Raw genomic sequence first — 20,414 nt, forward strand, 5'->3', positions numbered from 1 at the left:
CCCTCATTTAAAGAGCTCTCCCTCTTGTTCTAAATCCATGCGTAGGCAAATAGTTTCAGAGTTGAAGCGACCCTTAATGTCATTTAAGCCACCTCCAGGGTGTCCCTTATTCCTGAATTTTTTGAGTCCCCACGCTTCAAAATTGGTTGTCTACCTTTCGTCCTTCCTGCTGCACATTGGCTTCTACTGTTTTGACTCCAAGGATAAGAAAAGCTACACAAAAATTACAGATTAGATTTTAATTTAAGGATTCTAATAGATCCCAAACACAGGTGACACATTTAGACCGGGATCTTCCAGAAGCAGCGGGTGACTCGATTTGCGCGAATGAGAAACGACACGCACGCGCCGTAGAGCTGAGGGCATAACGAAGCTAATAAAAGCGTGGCTTCTGCCCGAATTCAAGATGGCCGCCGGGACAGCCCGCCCTCACCCCGGACTCCAAACACCATTGGTGGAGCTGCCCACCACTCATCCCCGCCCCCCGGAGGGGGCGGAATGACAGCGTCCCAATTTCCGGTTCCGGTTAGTACCAGGAGCCGGGTCGAGATGGAGGAAGATGTACACCGAAGCTGGCAGTCGCCGGGTACCGCGAATAGATTGGGAGCTGCGGCCTAGCGGTCTGGGCGTGGAGTTCGCCTCAGGCGCGGCGGGACCGCCCTGTTCTGAGAAGGTAAGGAACCGCCGGCTTGGAGCGCCTAAGGGCCTGGACCTGTCAAGGAGGCAACGGGTGTCTGTGGTGCCCGGCTGCAGTTCCGTGGGAGCCCGCATGCTGTTTTGGGCATGAAGGACGACTCCAAAGGGGCATCTTTTCCTGTCGGAGGAGGATGAGGTTCGCCGACAGCCATAGAAGCCTGGCGAGGGGCCTGTCCGAGGACCCAGAGGTGGCTGTGCGGAGGCCAAGTGTAGAAAGGGGGTGTCACATAGAGGAGGTGGCGAGAATTGTCACGTGGTGTCTGTGGTGAGGGATCACGTGGGTACCTCTTGAAGACCAAGAGGCTGGGTGGGTATCTCACCTAATCCTAGGAAGATAATCTGAAGGGAGGGGCCAGAGATATCACCAAGGACGTCCTCTAAAGAAATGCATGCATTCGGTGTACATCTTCCTCCATCGTTAATAAGACAAGTGGTCCAGCATGTAAACATATTCACGTTCATGTGGATAGCTCCCACGATCCGGAGCGTTGCTGCAGATGCAGTAGGGGACAGAAGGAGGGAGCAAAGATCTTATTTCCAGTTGGGAAGTGGGGGTCAAACCCCATGGGTGTCTTGTCAGGAGTTATAGAAGGTGATTTAATTTGATGGGGGTGGTTGGCTGAAAAGATCTGAATGAGTCTAGTAAACATTTTTAAAAAATACATTTTTATTGATTTTAGAGAGGAAGGGAGAGGGAGAGAGAGATAGAAACATCAACGATGAGAGAGAATCATTGACCAGCTGCCTCCTGCACGCCCCCTACTGGGGATGGAGTCCACAATCCAGGCATGTACCCTGATTGGGAATCGAACCTCATAGGTTGATGCTCAACCACTGAGCCACGCTGGGCCAGGCAGTAGTAGACATTGAGCCAAGTTCTGGTAACAAGTCTGGAGGGAGTAAGGGCTCCTGACCTAGTCATAAGGATCCTGGATTTTTGGAGTCTTGTAATCATTTTTATATTGCTGATAATCCTTAATATTTAAAGTAATGTCTCTAAAATTCTGACATATTAATCATTCCAGATCTTGTTAAAATGTTGGTTGTTATTCAACAGATCTAGGGTGCATTCTGAAATTCTGTATTTCTCACAAGCTCCCACTGAGGTCCATGCTGCCTGGTCTGTGTACCACTTTAAACAGCAATGATTTAGAGCAACATTGTCCAGTACAGCTTTCTGAAATGATAGAAATGCTATTAGCTCATAAGAGTTGCATCACACTGTTATACAGTCATGTATCACATAACAACATTTCAGTCAGTGCCAGACCACATATACAACAGTAATCCCATAATATTATAATGGAGCTGAAAATTTTCTATTGCCTAGTGACGTTGTGGTCATCGTAATGTAATGTTTTAGCACAACACATTTGTGGTGATGCTGGCGTAAACAAACCTGCACTGCCAGTTGTATAAAAGTAGAGCACAGACGCCCTAGCTGGTTTGGCTCAGTGAATAGGGCGTCGGCCTGCGGACTGAGGGGTCCCAGGTTTGATTCCAATCAAGGGCATATGCCTGGGTTTCAGGCTCGATCCCCAGTAGGGGGTGTGCAGGAGGCAGCCGATCAATGATTCTCATCATTGATGTTTCTATCTATCTCTCCCTCTCCCTTCCTCTCTGAAATCAATAAAAATATTTTTATAAAAAGTAAACACATACAATTATGTCCATAATACTTGATAATGAACAATTGTGTTATTGGTTTAGGTATTTGTACACTATACTTGTTTTGTTATTTTGTTAATCTTCACCCATGGATATTTTTTTCATTAATTTTTTAGAGTCAGTGGAAAGGGTCGGGGAGGAGAGAGAGAGAAACATCGATGTGAGAAAGACACATGGATTGGTAGCCTCCCGCATGTGCCCTGACCGGGCTGGGAATCAAACCCTCGACCTTTCCATGCATGTATGGATGCTCTAACCATTGAGCCCACTGGCAGGGCTTGCTATACTATACTTTTTTTAAAAAAATATATATTTTATTGATTTCTTACAGAGAGGAAGGGAGAGGGATAGAGAGTTAGAAACCTCGATGAGAGAGAAACATCAATCAGCTGCCTCCTGCACACCCCCTACTGGGGATGTGCTCGCAACCAAGGTACATGCCCTTGACCGGAATCGAACCTGGGACCTTTCAGTCCGCAGGCCAACGCTCTATCCACTGAGCCAAACCGGTCAGGGCTATACTATACTTTTTTTTAATTGTTTTATTGCTTAAAGTATTACAAAGGGTATTACATATGTCTCCTTTTTTCCCCCCTATACTTTTAATCATTATTTTAGAGTGTACTCTTTCTACTTAAAACAACAACAACTTTTCACCCTGGCTGGGTGGCTCAGTTGATTGGAGTGTCTTCCTGTACACCAAGAGGTTGTGGGTTTGATTCCTGGTCAGGGCATGTACAAGAGGCAACAGGTCCATGTTTCTCTCTTTCTTTGTAAAGATCAGTAAAAAATCATATCTTTGGTGAGGATTAATAAAAAAAGTTTGCTATAATCAGTATGCTGTGTTATACTGACAGCAGCCCCACCTATTTCATGTTTGCCAAATCTCTTGATTGCATTATTTTTGCTTGTGCTTGATTTAGTGTTTTATAAATTTAGTGCAGCCTAAGTGTACAGTGTTTTTAAAGTCTACAATAGTGTACAGTAATGTCCTAGGCCTTCACATTCACTCACTCCTCACTCACTCACCCAGAGCAACTTCAGCCCTGCAAACTCCATTCATAGTAAGTGCCCTATACAGGTGTACCATTTTTTATTTTTTATACTATATTTAGACTGTACCTTTTCTATGTTTAGATTCACAAATATTTATCATTGTGTTACAGTTGCCCACAGTATTCAGTACAATAATAATATGGTAAATGTTTGTAGCCTAGGAGCAGTAGACTATACCATACAGCTACCAATAGTAGGCTACACAATCTAGTTTTGTGTAAATTAACTCTATGATGGAAGAGGAGCTCAAACTTGGACCTCCTGACTACTAGTGTTCTTTCCACAGCATGGCCTTGCCTTCCAGGTGACATTGCCTTGTCCTGAACCGTAATCTCATTTCAAAACCTAGTGAATAGTCAAGTGTGATTTTTCTACAAAGGAAAGTGGAAGTGCAGAGGATGTGTACTGAATCCACCAGTTTGTTCCTTTCCACTGCTGGGCTTGGTAGTGAGGGTTCTGCCTCTGACATCTCATTTGATGACTTCATAGGAAACACTTCAGCCTTCGTATCCAACCAGTGTTAAAAGATGGGGGAAATTCAGAATTGGAGCCATGTACACAAAATAAGGGTCTGGGAAGAGCCATAATGAGTTGGGCTGATTGAGTTGGGAAGGCTAAAGGAAGTTTGCATACTGGTATCTGCAAGGAGGATTTTCCAGAGGGTAAAACAAGAGGTACTGGTTTTGTTATTTGAGCAGGAAGTTTGGCATTTATATAATACTAAAGGCCTGGTGCACAAATTCGTGCATGGGTGGGGTGGCGATCAGGGTGGGGGGGCCGATCTGGGGTGGGCCAGCCAGGGGGAGGGGCCGCAGGCGGTTGGTCGGCTGGCCCTGCCTCCTGGTCGAACTCCCAGTAGGGGACAGTTTGCATATTAGCCTTTTATTATATAGGGAAAGAGCAGGTTGAGATCCCACCTTTTAGGAGCAGTCCTACTTTTTGAAGGGAACAGGGGTAGATGTAATGAGTCTCTCCTTCTTCAACTGTAGAGGCTTCTCTCTCTGAGGCATGACTCTTAGTGGTTTCTTCTGTCACCATGGCAATAATAAATTAGAATTAACTGCTTCAGCCTTGGAGAGTCCCTTTTCCTTCTGAGAATTTAAAATAGACTGGCTCGTGTGTGCGCGCGCGTATATCACACACACACACACACACACGCTAAATAAATACAAAAAATAAAAAGAAATAAAATAGACTGGCACATGTCAGATGGAGGAAAGCAGGCACTGGGTCCTGCCTTAGGATTTCTCATCAGGAGATGTTGGTACTTTGTGATTCAGCTGACAAATTGAGATGGTGCCCACAAAACCAGGTCCTGGAACAGAATCCTTTGTTGCTCTGCTTCTCTGCCCTGCTGAGCATACAATTTGCATGATCCCTGTAGGAGTCCTTCCTGCTTGAGCCCTGCTGTATTTGTCCTGTGACAACAATGTGACTGGTCACTCAGCTCAGTCATTCCGCAAGCTCACTGAGAAAGCAGAGGCAGCTCTTGGTTTCTCTAGCACAAAGCTAAGAAATCCATAGGCAGCTGCAGGGCCAGGAGCTTGTGCTTAACCCTTGGGTGCCTGGCAGTCATGAGGGCATTCGTCCTGCTCCCACAGTGGAAATGACTTGGCTTTAGACCGAACAGAGTGATTTGTGGCGGAGCTCTTCAACTCCCAGGGGAGTAAAAGGACTGGTGGAGTAGAGAAAAACTCTTGGCTCATATCCTGCTTTTACCACTGACCAGCTACGTGACCTTGGGTCTATTCCTTTTAATACAGCTGACCCTCTATTTCCTTAGCAGAAGTATCCAGCTATGCACAGATTAGGTTGTATGGTTGCACGGGGTAATTAGGTAGTCAGTAAATCCTAGTGTCTCTCTTCAACTCTCAATGGTAATGGAAACATGACCTTGGGACCCTGGATGACAAATACCCTGGGGCAGGGGAAACAGTGACCACCTTCTCTCGAAGGGCCTCAAAAGAAAAGATTGCCCTGCTGGACTTGGTGGGGAGGAGGGGCCACTTTTGCCCACAGCAAATGGCACACCAGTGTTTCAGGGGTTCTCCGAGAACCCCATCTCTAACTTATTTTCCACAGTCTAGAGTCTCCATTCTGGCCAACCTAGTTGTTCCAAGCTATTGTTCTTTCCCTTTCACTGTCTACATGTATCCCTCCTTCATTCAAACTGCTTTGTCCTCCCCAGGAAGCCTGTGCTGGTTACATGTACCTCCCCTGTGCCTCACCTTGAAGGGAGGTTGTCCCTCAGTTCCCGGGCACTCAGTGTGCACTGCAGGATCCTGTACTTTCATGAAAGCGACACAGTCCAGCTCAGGGAATACTGAAAAGCTAACCTTGCTTCCCCACTGACTTCCATGGAGAACCAAGAAACGATTTCGGCTAGTTAGGGCCTTGGCCTGGGGAAAGTGGTTGAAGATGGATTCTGGTTAAACACTTGACATGAGTTTTGCCAAGGCATTAGCACCGGGACTACTTGTGTAGAACTTTTCAACCCTCTAGACATGTCATGTCCTACACAGGAGCACATTACATTGTTAGTAAGAATGTGTCCACTATATGATGCCCTTTCATTTACAGTTCATTTGACAGTTCTTCAGTTGGAAGGTCCTGATTTTATGTAAGTACTACATTAGTAGGCTTTTTAGTTTTGTTTGAAATTTTAAGCAATGGATACACTTAACATGAGGGTCTTGTGTACATTGATTTGCCCTGTATTCCTTTTTAAAAAAGTATATGTATTTCTTTATTGATTTCAGAGAGGAAGGGAGAGGGAGAGAGAGATAGAAACATCAATGATGAGAGAGAATCATTGATTGGCTGTCTCCTGCATGCCCCCCACTGGGGCCCAAGCCCGAAACCCAGGCATGTGCCCTTGGCCAGAATCAAACCTAGGACCCGTCAGTCCGCAGACCGACGCTCTATCCACTGAGCCAAACCAGCAAGGGCTGCCCTGTATTCCTTTTTAAAATTTTTTGTTGATTGATTTTGAGAGAGAGAGAGAGAGAGAGAGAAACATTGCTTTGATGCGTTGGCTGATTCTATGTGCCCGGGAATAGACACTCTAACCAACTGAGTTACTGGGCCAGGGCTGTAATTGGCTGATTCTATGTGCCCGGGAATAGAACGGATGACACTCTAACCAACTGAGTTACTGGGCCAGGGCTGTATCTGACATCATTCCCCAGAGAGATACTGTGTCTTTTTTTTTTTAACTCACTGTGAGTTTCTTGAAGGCAGAGTCTTCTGTTACTTGAATCTCCCTTCATTGTACCTGGGACTGAGGCAATGATTTATATGCTTAGGGATGAAAGGGGCCAAACATGTTCTTTACCCTGTGGTTCTCAAGGCTCTTCAGGTGGTTCTTTTCTTTCTCTAGAGCGAGTTATCTAATAACCAAAGAGGACTCTGATCTTTGCCTGTTCCTAATGTTCTACTCTCATTGGAGAGTGGGGAGGTGTGTGTGAGGGGGTGCCCTGTGGTATGAAAGCCCCACTTAGCTTCTTCCCCACACTTTCTTCTAATGCAGACTGGAGAAAATATAAGTGTAGTGAGGGTGGGCCAGGGGAGCTCAGAGGGGCCAGCACAGAAACCATAAATGAAGTCAGGTGAGTCAGCTGGTAAAGGGTGATAAAAAGCACTCTGCTGGGGATGCGAGGTCAAAGGCAGTGCCTCTTCAGTGGGCCTAGTGCTCAAAAATGGAGCACTTCCCCCTGCCTTTAGGAACCTCCTAAATGTCACATACTGGCATCCTATTAGCCCACTGAAAGGCCTTACATCCTGTCAGGTGGTTGGTTTGTCCATAGCATCCAGAGCTCTGCTTGGGTGAGCCAGAGGAGGAGGAGGAGAATGGGCCATGACACCAGGGCCCAGGCAGAGGCAGAGAGACCAGAATAGATGATAAACTGGGGGTAGGGAGCTGACATGGGAGTGAAACCAGGGAAGTCACTGAGGTAAGGAAAGGTTTCTGGACTTGGGAAGGACTGATAAAGGAGAGAGAAGGGGGCAGTCTCCTAACCTGTGACGGAACATCCAGAGCCAGACTGAGTTAAGTACCCCGGAAGATGAAGCCTGAGAATGGGGTTTCAGAGTCTAGCCAGGAGGGGAAAGTGTGAAGTTCTGAGGTCCTTCCTCACATCCCTCCACCCTGCTAAAATCCCCAGGACTTCGGGCACAATGGAAGACAAACGCAACATCCAGATCATCGAGTGGGAACACCTGGACAAGAAAAAGTTCTACGTGTTTGGTGTGGCAATGACAATGATGATCCGGGTCAGCGTCTACCCATTCACCCTCATCCGCACTCGGTTGCAGGTTCAGAAAGGCAAGAGCCTCTACCATGGGACCTTTGATGCTTTCATTAAGATCCTTCGAGCAGATGGTGTGACTGGCCTCTACCGGGGGTTCCTGGTCAACACCTTCACCCTCATCTCGGGCCAGTGCTACGTCACCACTTACGAGCTCACCCGGAAGTTTGTATCTGATTATAGCCAGAGCAACACAGTCAAATCACTTGTGGCTGGTGGCTCGGCCTCTCTCGTGGCCCAGAGCATCACAGTGCCCATTGATGTGGTCTCTCAGCACCTGATGATGCAGCGTAAGGGTGAGAAAGTGGGCCGCTTCCATGTGCGAGGGAACCCAGAGGGACAAGGAGTAATTGCCTTTGGCCAAACCAAGGACATCATCAGGCAGATCCTGCGGGTTGATGGGCTTCGAGGCTTCTACCGAGGCTATGTGGCTTCACTGCTGACCTACATCCCGAACAGTGCTGTCTGGTGGCCCTTCTATCACTTCTACGCAGGTAAGCAGGGACCCAGGAGAGGGGGGTGTGGGTTTACTAATGTGGCTAAGATACCCTTGTTCTGTACATGTGACAGAGGGAGATTTAATGGGAGAATGGGCCATTCATTCAGTAAACATTTGATTCAAGAGGATTCAAAGATGAATAATACATAGTTCTTTCCTTCAGGGAGCTTATATTAAAGTGGGGGGAATCAGACAAGTAGAGTAGATTATTGTAGACCATTGTGCCATGCCAGCACGGCCAAGGGTGAACCTGAGGAGGGGCGGTGAAGGATTAAAGAAGACAGACAAAGAGAATACAGTTGGGGCTGGGTGGATCTTCCATTCCTGGATGAGGACACAGAAAGGTCCAGCCTCCAAGCCCAGGCTTTATTTATTTTTTAATTATTTTTTAAAAAAATATATTTTATTGATTTTTTTACAGAGAGGAAGGGAGAGGGATAGAGAGTTAGAAACATCGATGAGAGAGAAACATCGGTCAGCTGCCTCCTGCACACCCCCTACTGGGGATGTGCCCACAACTAAGGTACATGCCCTTGACTAGAATCGAACCTGGGACCCTTTAGTCCGCAGGCTGAAGCTCTGTCCACTGAGCCAAACCAGTTAGGGCCCAGGCTTTATTTTATAGTCAAAGCAAAACAAGGAAGTAGTCAACATGGTTGCAGTGTTGTGAGTTTCACCTTGTTTTGGCAGCACTTGCTGCACCTCCCGCAGCCCATTAGCTACCTAGGAAGGAACTAGGAAGGGGCTATAAGGTTAAGTTCAATCATGCTAAGAGGGCTCTGCCCTCCAAGCTAGGACTTTTTTGTGGCCCTGCCACAGGTCAGTCAGAGGCTTGACCCTACAGCCGCTCCCTACAGACCATAGAATGTATTCTTTATGCATTGCAATCAACTAGGGTTAGTGGAATATTGGCAGATAATTTGAAGATAGAAAAGGACAAAATTAAGGGGTATTTGGGATTTGAAGATAAAATTAATGAATAATAGTGAGGTTTTGAGTTGGATGCCTTTCCTCGGCATTGTTAAATTCAAGATGTGATATAACCATGAACCTCTGCACTCCTGTATTTTTTGTTCATAACACGTTTTACTTCTTTTTAAGTATTTCCCAGAAATGGGATTACTGTGTTAAAAGATAAGATTTTTGAGAGCCTCAATAAACATTGCCTAATTTCCTTATGAAAGGGCAGAACACATTGCCAAGAGTGTGCCTGCTGCCCTTGACATGGCAGTTTTGGGTAACTAGCAAATTCCAGTTAGGGCAGTCTATGCTTACAACCTCCCTAATTCTGCTGCTGGCCTCTAACCCTTGGCAGTGGGCATTCTGTCTTATCTCATCTGGAACTTTTCTAACCAGATTTTATAAGGACTTCCTAACCTAGAATCATTTTGTTTCTATGGCACTGTACTTTTATAGTTCTGTTTTTCTGATTGTACCTCTTCTTCCTCCTCCTCCTCCTCCTTTTTTCCTTCCTTTTTTCCTCCTTCCTTTTCCCCCTCTATCGCTTTCTCCTTCTTCTTAACTAGCTCACTTTCTTTCTTTCCTCTCTGTTTCTTTCTTCTTCTGTTTAACACAAGAGTATCTGGTAAGCCCTGACCGGTTTGGCTCAGTGGATAGAGCGTCGGCCTGCGGACTGAAGGGTCCCCGGTTCAATTCCGGTCAAGGGCATGTACCTTGGTTGCGGGCATATCCCCAGTTAGGGGTGTGCAGAAGGCAGCTGATCGATGTTTCTCTCTCATCAATGTTTCTAACTCTCTACCCTTCTCCCTTCCTCTCTGTAAAAAACTCAATAAAATATATTTTAAAAAAAAAAAGTAAAATTCACATACCTGGACTCTTCTCCTGATCCTTCGTATCAGATTCTGTGGGAATGGAGCCTGGCAATCTCTTTGTCTTTTTTTAAAATATATTTTTATTGATTTCAGAGAGAAAGGGAGAGGGAGAGATAGAAACATCCACGATGAGAATCATTTATCAGCTGCCTCCTGCATGCCCCCCACCGGGGATCAAGCCTGCAACCTGGGCATGTGCCCTTGACCGGAATTGAACCCGGAACCCTTCAGTCTACAGGCTGATGCTCTATCCACTGAGCAAAACCAGCTAGGGCAAGCCTGGCAATCTTAATGTTAAAAAAAACTTCCTAGGAAATGTGAGCATGTTCTCTGGAGTCTATCTTCTCCCTTCTCTCTTCATTTGATTTCATTTACAAATGAGTTGTACTTTTCTAATATGTCCCAAAATCTCTATTTCCATTTCCAGACTAACCTCTCCAGAGCTCTGCTCCAGAAAAACATTGACTGACCTCTCAACTTGGATGCATGTATTTACATCTGAAATTTTATCCTATGAACTATTCTTTTTTCATATATACATATTCTAGTGGCCTGGTGCACGGATTCATGCACATTGAAAGGAAATTAATTAGGAGAAATATTTTAATACTAGAGGCCCGGTACACGAAATTTGTGCACTGGATGGGGGGGTCTCTCAGCTCAGCCTGCACCCTCTCCAATCTGGGACCCCTCGGGGGCTCTATGAACTATTCTTCATCCCAATTTGGTTTTCTCTTCTGACTTCTTTCTATGTGTCAGTGGTCATGTTATTTTCCAAATTGCTGAGACTGAAGCCTTGGGGATTGAGCTTGGCCACACCCTCTTCCTTGGCTCCACATCTAGTCCTTGTGACCCCAAAATGTCTTTCCAAACTTTCTCTCCATTCCTGCTGCCTTTCCTGGAAACCATGCCACTGTTACCACCTTCCTGGACAGCAGCATCAGCCTGTTCTCTAGAAGCCTCTTCCTTCCTATCTATCACTCACTTCCTACTGGATTAACTTTTTAAACTCTGTGTTGTTCAGTAGATCCACTGCTTGCTGAGTAAAATCCAAACACTTCAGCCTGGCTTTAGCCTCCCTCTATAGTGAAACCAAGTGCTGCTCCCCTGTGTATAGTCTGTGCTGCAACCAGCCAGCTACGTACAGTTCCTCAACCATGTGTCATCTCTCCTACCTTTGCTTTGTTCATATCACACCTCTGCTTCAATGCCTTCCAGGGATACTTACCGGGGTGAAATCATGACTTAAGTGCTCCTTATTGCCTCCTATCCCATCCTCTCCATGTAGCCCTTAACCCAGAAGTGACCTTTCCCTCCTTTCAACCTCCATTATATTGCTTGAATCTTTCTTAAGGCTGTTATTACATTTTCCTTGATGTTATTTGTGTGTGCCTTATCTCTTCTACAATGTGGAAAGATTCTTTTATTTTTAATGCATATTTTCCAGCTATATTGATATATAATTCACTGGAAAGGTTCTTAGATGGGGGAGGAAACTAACATTTGTTGACTATCCACCATGTGCCAGGCTCTGTGACCACTGTGTCTCTTAGACTCTGGTGAATTGAAGTTCTCAGTAAATATTTGTTGAATGAGTAGACTGGTTCTCGTTATCCCATTTTGCTTAAAATCTACCAGTCCTGACTTGTCGGCATTTAGAATAAAATCTAATGCTTCCCGTGGTCAACACTGGTCTACATGATCTGGCTCCTATCTGCCTCTTCAGCCCCATCTTGTGCTACTCTCCCCTTCCTCACTCTGGTCCATCTTCACTGCCTTTCTCTCAGTTTCTAACACACCAAGCTCCGTTCTCACCTCAAAGCTCTTGCAAATAATGTTCTTTCTGCCTGGAATACCCTCTCCCCTGTTCTTTGTGTGGCTGGGTCTTTCTCATGCTTCAGGCCTTGGCTTCCATGCCACCTTTGCAGAGTGGACTTCTTTAACTACCCAGCTAGAAAGAGGGTTCTTTCTGTTTTCTTTTTCAGCACCTTGTTTCCTTCAGAGCACTTGTTCTAATAGCACTTGTGATAATTTGCAGTTATTTTATCTCCAACCCCAGCTTCTTAATTAGACTGTAAGGTCCATAAAGGCATTTTCCTGTCCATTTCTGTTTTATGTCTAGTGCTTATCTCAGTGCTTGGCATCTAGTAAGCATTAAACAAAAATGATTTATATTGCATGTCCAAAGTTATTTAGCCAGGAGAGACTTAAACCAAGTCAGATAATAGGTGCCCAGTAATCACTTGTTGAATGAATAATGGAGAAGGAAAGACATGGGGCTCTTTCCCCCACCCTCTTGCCTTTGTTTTTACATCTCTCCCTAAGCCCCAGGAAAATGGCATGTATGCATGTCTAGAATTGGCATCTGGATCCCACTGCAGCTTACAGGCCTGAGGGCTAGTGCAGACAGGCCCAAGGAGGCTGGCAATGCCAGCCCAGATGCTACCTTTAATGGTTATGAAATGCTTTCTTGTCAAGAGAAACAGGACACCCATGAGGAGGAGTCACCAGTTCACTTTGTTTCTATTTGTATGCTGACCCTGGGGAAGAAAGTGATTAGAAATCAGGGGGAGATGGTTCTGGTAGGGCTTAAGGAATTCTGCCATGCTGCTGGGTCTTAGAAGCTCTCACTTCTGCCCTGCCGACCCCTACCATCCTACTTATTCCCTAATATTTAGTTGCCTGGCTACAAAATACCCAAACTAGGAGCATGAGAAAAAAAATTAAAGGTATTATGGTGATTGAATTGTAGAGAGAAAACTGAGGGAATCTTTGAAGATGATAAATCTATTTTACATCCAGTCTCAGAGTAAAAGCCAAAGTCCTTGCAATGGCTTCAAGGTCCTAAATGACTTACCTCCTGGACCTCATCCAGTGGTCTCTCCCTCATTCTGTTCCAGGCATCTGGCCTTGCTGCCCTTTGAAGATTTAAGGTGTCTCAGGACCGTTACATAGGATGTTACTTCTGCTTGGAAAGTTCTGTCCACAACAGAGCCTTATAGCTTGCACTCTTCTTTAGGACTTCACCTTCTGAAGAGGGCTTTCATGATCACCTTGTTTAAAATGGCAACCCATTCACACCCTACCTTTGGTGTTTGTTTCCTGTCTCCTTTCCTGCTTTATTTATTTATTTTTTAAAAAGATATATTTTATTGATTTTTTACAGAGAGGAAGGGAGATAGAGAGTTAGAAACATTGATAAGAGAGAAACATTGATCAGCTGCCTCCTGCACACCCCCTACTGGGGATGTGCCCGCAACCAAGGTACATGCCCTTGACCGGAATCGAACCTGGGACCCTTGAGTCCGCAGGCCGACGCTCTATCCACTGAGCCAAACCGGTTAGGGCCCTGCTTTATTTTTATCTAGCTAGCACATATCACCTTCTGACATAACTATATATTTTGCTTTTTGTTTGTTTATTCAGGCAGTTAGAATGTAAATTTCACAAGGGCAAGGATTTTGAGGCTCTTTTATTCACTGTTATATCCTCAGAACCCACAGGGACTGGTTCATGGTAGCCATTCAATACATCTTTGTTGAATAAATTAATGAGCTCTTGTCTTTCACTTCTAGAGAGAGTAAAGCAAAAAATTCAATTGTAGGTGAACTTCTCAGTGATACTGGGAATGGGTGAATCTGGGTATTATTCAGTCTTCTTTTGTTTTGTTTGTTAATCCTTACCTGAGGATGTTTTTTCCATTGATTTTTAGAGTGGAAGGGAGAGGGGGGGGGGGGGGGGGGGGGGAGAGAGAGAGAGAGAGAGAAAGAGAAAGAAACAGAAACACATAGATGAGAGAAGACACATCGATTGGTTACCTCCTGAATGCAACCAACTGGGGATGGGGATCTAACCTGCAACCCAGGTACGTGCCCTTGACCAGGAATCAAACCTCCAACCCTTAGGTGCACGGGCAACACTCTAATCACTGAGCACACCAGCCAGGGCTATTATTCAGTCTTCTTCAGCATTTTGAAAAATTTTTGTTTCTTAATATAGGCTGTAGGATATGACTTTCTCTTTTAATTGTAATTTTGTTGTTATTTGTAAAAACACATGATTCAAAATTCAAAAGGTAGGGCCCTGGCCAGTGTGGCTCAGTTGGTTGGAGTGTTATCCTGTGCACCAGAAGGTCAAGGCTTTGATTCCAGGTCAGGGTACATGCCGCAGTTGTGGGTTCGATCCCTGGGGGCGTGTGCGAGAGGCAACTGATTGATGTATCTCTCACATCGATGTTTCTCCCTCTCTCTTCCTCCATCTCTAAAACCAATTTTTTAAAAACTTCTTAAAAAATTCAAAAGGTAGGAAAGAAGGGTATACTGTGAAAAAGCCCCCATTCCCCACAGTCATACAACTCCCTGCTTTAAAGACAATCAGTGTTACCAGTTTTTTTTAATGTTTATTTAAAAAATTTTTTTTATGTATTTCAGAGAGGAAAAGGAGAGGGAGAGAGAGAAACATCAGTGATAAGAGAGAATCATTGATTGGCTGCCTCCTGCATGACCCACACTGGGGATTGAGCCTGCAATCCTGACATGTGCCCTAACCAGGAGTCAAACTGTAACCTCCTGGTTCATAGGTCGATGCTCAATCACTAAGCCACGCTGGCTGGGCAGTGTTACCAGCTTTTAATGTATCCAACCAGTTATTCAGTGCATATAATAGAAAATATGTAGTGTGTGCTTTTCTAGCCTATGGGTTGGGCAAAGCAGAACACAAGCATAAGATTGTTATATCAGGAAGGATTTCTGTCCATCAGATGAAAGGAGTCAGCAAGCAAAGAGGTTTTGAAATTTCCCTCTCCAGAGATGTAACCAAGATGACTTATGGATAGAGCCTCAGATTTATAATTTTTTGTTGGTTCAGAAGGAAGCAAAGAGAAATAAAGATGGGCGTTATGCGGATGGTGGGCTCTGAGGTGGCTAAGGATGGAAGGTTTGTCATCATTGGCCCAATTGGTAGAAGCAGTGTGAGGGCAGACAGGGTGGTACCTCATGTCTTAAGGCATTGTCTTTCCCTCCATTCCAGAGCAGCTCTCATCCCTCTGTCCTAAGGAATGCCCTCACATTGTGTTTCAAGCCATCTCAGGGCCCCTGGCTGCAGCTACGGCTTCCATCCTCACCAATCCCATGGACGTCATCCGAACCCGAGTGCAGGTAAGACCAGCCTCCACCGCAACCCTCCTCCCGCATTACCCATTAGAAGTGTGATCTTTAGGCCTTCCAGCCCTCCCCTGACCTCTCTGTGTCATGGCTGTGTAGGTCAGCCAGCATCTCTTGGTCATCCAAGCCCCTTCCTTGTGGTTATGACTTAGCATTTACAGAAACCAGCTGAGCACTTTGAAGCACCTAGAATGTTTTTCTCATCCTGTCTGCCAGCTTGCATGCTTCTGTTCCTTTACTTGCCCATGCCTCTAGGAATTCTTGCTGGTTTCTTCTTACAGCCTTTTATCCTATTAGCCTAGCCTATAACCACCTTTTCCTTACCTGCATTTAGAAATATCAATTTCAGTTCATTTCCTAGGTCTGTTTGGTTTCTCTCTGTGAGCTCTCTACAGGCAGTGAAATTGTTCTTTTTTTTTTTTTCCCCCTTTTTGCCCACCAGAGAATATGTTTTTATTGATTTTAGAGAGAGAGGAAGGGAGTGAAAAATGCTGATGTGAGAGAGAAACATTGATCAGTTGCCTCCCGTATACGCCCTGACTGGAGATTGAACCTGCAACCTGGATATGTGCCCTAACTGGGAATTGAACCCGCAACCTTTTTATGTGCGGGACGACACTCCAACCAGCTCAGCCACACCAGCCAGGGTGAGACTGACTGTTCTTGAATAGGTTTCACAGATGGTATTGTGTGGACTCAGCAAAAACACCAACAAAGCCCTTGGTAGTGCTATGCTGAAGTTATAGTTCCTGTCTTCAGTCAGCTCAAAAACAATATCAGGGTACCTAGTTCAAGGAAATAGAATTTGAATGATGACATTAAAATATAAATGGCAGGTTTTGCTGTATAAAGCTTTAAGTCAAGAGAATGGAGGGTTTTACTATCTGATCTGGATAGCTTCAGAGGCAAGCTGAGGAGGGGAGAGAAGAAAAATAACCATAACAGCTTGGGAGTGCAGTTAGCTTCCCTAACACCAGGATGTTGGGATGGAGGTGGCTGGTAAATCTAGGTGTATTTTTTTTAATCATTTTTTTATTTTTCAATTACAGTTGACATACAATACTGTATTAGTTTCAGATGTACAACATAATGATTAGACATTTATATAAATTACAAAGTGATTATCCCGCTAAGTCTAGTACCCACCTGACACCATCCATAGTTATTACCATATTCCCTGCTGTACTTTACACCCTGGCACTGTTTTTCTAACTGGCAATTTGTACATCTTAATCCCTTCCCCTTTTTCACCCAAACCCCCTCTCATCTGGCAACCATCAAAACGCTCCCGTAGCCCTAGCCAGTTTGGCTCAGTGGTTGGATTGTCAGCCCTTGGACTGAACAGTCCTGGGTTCAATTCCAGCCAAGGGAACGTATCTCAGTTGCAGGCTCGATCCCTGGCCCCGGTCAGGGCAAGTGCAAGAGGCAACCAATCCATGTGTCTCTCTCACATCAATGTTTCTCTCTCTGTCTCTCCCCCTCCCTTCCACTCTGTCTAAAAATCAATGGGAAAAATATCCTTGAGTGAAGATTAAAAGAAAAAAAATGTTGTCTGTTTCTGTTTTGTTCATTTAGTGTTTTAGATTCCACATATAAGTGAAATCTTATGGTATTTGTCTTTCTCTGACTTAATTCATTTAGCATAATGCCCTCTCAGTCCATTCATGTTGTTGCAAATGGTAAGATTCCATTCTTTTTAAAAGTTGAGTAATATTCCATTGTATATATGCACCACATCTTCTTTATCCATTCGTCAATTGATGGACACTTAGGTTGCTTCCATATCTTGGCTATTGTAAATAATGCTTCAGTTAACAGGGATGCATGTGTCTTTTCGAATTAGTGTTTTGGGTTTCTTCCAATAAATACCCAGAAGTAGAATTGCTGGGTCCTTCTTTGCTTTTGTGATGAACTCCTTTATCCTTGTCTGGGAAAATCTAGATATTTTTATCTCAAGAAAGAATGCCCTCCCCCCACCACACACATTTGAAAATGAGTACTAGTAAGCTGGCATCTGATTAGTTTGTAAATAATAAAGTACAGAGGTTCCATCTTCATTCTCTCCTGAGCCTTGTCCTGGGTGTTCTGCAAGGAGATCCAGGGAAAGGATAGGTCTCTACTCGGAGGTGCTTCCAGGCCAGAGGAGACAAAGTGCATATGAGGCCAGAGGTATAGCTGAAAAGCCCTTGACGTGGCCGAGGATAAGTGTGAGGGTTAGGGGCGCAGAGGACTGAGAGGAAGACGGGAGTGTGGAGAAGGGTGTTAAAGGAGGCAGGACGAGTGGGTAGATGTTCTTAGCCATAGGTGGGACCACCTTGTGAAGGTCATACAGTACAGGAGGTGTAACAAGGAGTGCACCTGTCCTGCCTTGACTGAGGGTCTGATGGGTGGTATCTAAAGATATAGTTTGGTGGCAGGATTTAGGGGGAGGGGGAGGGGGCAGGACTGTTGAGAAAGAAAAGATTCCTGCCTTAGCCAGGCTTCCAATGTGATAGGGAAGATAGGTGCCTGGGAAACAACAGAGTCAGAGGGGGGACTCCAGCCATGGGGGTTCAGAGGGATTGAGATGATCAGAGTCAGAATCACAGACGGGCAGAGCTGCAGAGGGCCTTAGAGGTGACTGAATCAGCCACCCTGAGACCAGAGAGAAGCACCCAGTCCAAAGCTCATCGCCTGTAGTTTATCTAATGACAGTAATGACTAATGCTTATTGAACACTTACTGTCTGCCAGGTCCTGTTCTCAACTTTTACAAGTCTTTTGTTTACCGCTCAGAACCACATGGCATAGGGACTATCACTGTTTTATATTCAAGGAAACTGAAGTGCAAAGAGTGAGTTAAATTACTGAGGTTATGCTGTTAGTAAATTGGGGAGCAGAATTCAAATTCAGTTTTCCATAAGCAGAGGGAGAATGAGCAGAGGAGCTTTGACTGCAGACCATGACCCTCCACTGTGTTGACTTTTCCAGGTTGAGGGCAAGAACTCCATTATCCTGACCTTCAGACAGCTGATGGCAGAAGAGGGGCCTTGGGGCCTCATGAAGGGCCTCTCAGCCAGAATCATCTCAGCCACGCCCTCCACCATTGTCATTGTGGTAGGCTACGAGAGCCTCAAGAAACTGAGCCTCAGACCTGAGCTGGTGGACTCGAGACACTGGTAACAGTGTGGGAGAGAAGCCTCTGTTTCCCACACGACTCTGGGTAGGGGACAGAGTAGGGAGACAGCACCCGCTCTAAGTGCCCCTACCACATACCTAGCCCTGCCCTGGGCCAGGTGCCCTGTAGGGGACAGGAACTGAGACTTTGAACTGCTCTTGCTGAAGAGGCTCCACACCTGCATCTCCTGCCCCCATTATTTAGTTTTCCTACCCAACTGGGCTCCCTCACTCTGTCCCTGTACTCCATCCTCCCCTAAGGAACCCACCCTCCCACTAGTCCCACTCTGCCTCCCGTTAAGCCTTCTTCTGGTTTCCCTTTCCATCCGTGTCCCTGAGAGCCTGATAAGAGCTGTACATAGAGCTTGCTTACTGCCACTGGTTCTTCCACTTGGGCCGTCAGCCCAGATTCCAAGCAGTTTGCCATCAGCCTTTTCCTGCTTCGTCTCTTAGGCTTATTTTTATTTTGGGACTGATTTGCCCACCAGACTACTCTGCTTTTTCCTGCCACTGGGGGCAAGGTGCCAGGCACTTTTGCACAGGGAGTAGGCACAGCAAAAGCTTCAGAGTGCTCATCCTCTCTTCGGAGTTATTAGATGGGGAGAAATGTTAATACTTTATTTTGTGTGTTTATATTGTTTTAACATCTGTGAACCAGGTTACTGTCTTTGTCCTGCTAAAGCACCTGTCCAATCCTGCAGTCAGAGCCCACCCTTTCCTCAGAAAAATACAATGTAGCTTTTCCTTCAATCTCAGTTCCCTATCCCTTCCATGTCCCTGCAGTCCCAGGACTTACAAGCTGCTGGCTTCCCCTGGCCCAGACGACTACAGTGGTAGGCACAATTCTAAGTAGATCAGGCTGCCCGGGGCACACGGGACTCGGAGCACTACCCTGAAAAGTCAGATTGAGAGAGTAGCTGGCTTGGATAGGCCAAGAGGGGATGCGTGCCCCAGCCCATCTCCCAGACCAGCTGAGCCAGGCCTAGGAGAGGGCAGTTGTAATACATCTATATCCCAATCACTTGGACTCACGGAAACGGATGTTGTCTCAGTCTCTGATACGTGGAACTGTTTGTGTTTTCTTCTCCCCAATGTGAAGTCATCCCAGTCATGGTACCCTCTCGTGTAGCGGTCGCCAACCAGTGGTCCTCGGATCACTGCTGGTCCGTGAGGTCTGTGAGGTCCGAAAGGTTGGCGACTGCTGCTCGAGAGGGATGCTTGGAAGAGAGCGGGTCAGGAAGTCGCCCAATACCAGGACCACTACACACCAGCCTGATACTGCCGAGATTACCTGTTGATGCTCTCAGGAGCTAAGTGAGGAGCGTTCCTTCCCTGCCTCATCCTACCGTGTCTACCAAGCCTGTGTTGCAGGTGAGAGAGGTGCAGCAAAAAGGATGAGAAGGAGGCATATCAAACCCTGCACTTGTACTTGAGACATTTGGCCAGGGTGATCCTTCAAACCTTCTTATTGGTCCCACCCCCTGGGAAGGGCCATGGTGCCAATGGAAAGGTGCTAGCTACCTTTTGAAGCCTTGCTGTTTCTTACAGCTGCCCCACATTCTATCGCCCTGGCCAGATCAGAATCTGAAAGACACATTTTCCTACCTTCACCACTGACACTGCCCATCTTGGTCTTTTATCTTTGAGGGTTATTTTCCCTTATTTTGGTTTGCTTTTTCTTGCACTTTGTCAAGATTCCTTCCCACCCACAAACGGTCATCCAAAGGGTTAGGCCCACAGATCATTCTGAATCTTCCTGCCCCTGTCACCCCTTTACCTTAAGAACCACTAACATAACAGAAGCCAGCCTTCTTTCTCTGTCTTTTGTTCCATTGATTTTTAAAAAATATATATTTTATTGATTTTTTACAGAGAGGAAGAGAGAGGGATAGAGAGTTAGAAACATCGATCAGCTGCCTCCCGCACACACCCCCCCCTCCCCCCATGGGGATGTGACCGAAACCAAGGTACATGCCCTTGACTGGAATTGAACCTGGGACCTTTCAGTCCGCAGGCCGACGCTCTATCCACTGAGCCAA

The 20,414-nt window shown here is 45.7% G+C and overlaps 1 protein-coding gene across 3 annotated transcripts; it reads left to right on the forward strand.

Annotated features, from left to right (window-relative positions):
- The first annotated feature begins 504 nt into the window (after positions 1–504).
- On the forward strand, positions 505–20,214 carry SLC25A44 (solute carrier family 25, member 44). 3 transcript variants are annotated; one of them, XM_005867571.2, is made up of 5 exons: positions 505–673; positions 6,001–6,040; positions 7,584–8,221; positions 15,087–15,214; positions 18,190–20,214. In XM_005867571.2, coding segments are annotated over exons 2-5 (960 nt in total). In that variant the 5' UTR covers positions 505–673; positions 6,001–6,038; the 3' UTR covers positions 18,382–20,214. The 3 variants fall into 3 exon arrangements, with proteins under 3 accessions (XP_005867633.1, XP_005867634.1, XP_014396324.1); XM_005867572.2 differs by lacking the exon at positions 6,001–6,040 and having other exon boundaries at positions 506–673; XM_014540838.1 differs by lacking the exons at positions 505–673; positions 6,001–6,040 and having other exon boundaries at positions 7,566–8,221.
- The last annotated feature ends 200 nt before the right edge of the window (positions 20,215–20,414 follow it).

Source organism: Myotis brandtii, unplaced genomic scaffold, assembly GCF_000412655.1.
Source record: "Myotis brandtii unplaced genomic scaffold, ASM41265v1 scaffold250, whole genome shotgun sequence".
NCBI classification, from domain to species: Eukaryota; Metazoa; Chordata; class Mammalia; order Chiroptera; family Vespertilionidae; genus Myotis; species Myotis brandtii.

Bases quoted from the DNA above. Each gene is read 5' to 3' on its own strand.
- SLC25A44 (XM_005867571.2), top strand. The intron at 8,222-15,086 runs GTAAGCAGGGAC...CCTCCATTCCAG, and splicing joins CTTCTATCACTTCTACGCAG to AGCAGCTCTCATCCCTCTGT. The intron at 15,215-18,189 runs GTAAGACCAGCC...TGACTTTTCCAG, and splicing joins TCATCCGAACCCGAGTGCAG to GTTGAGGGCAAGAACTCCAT.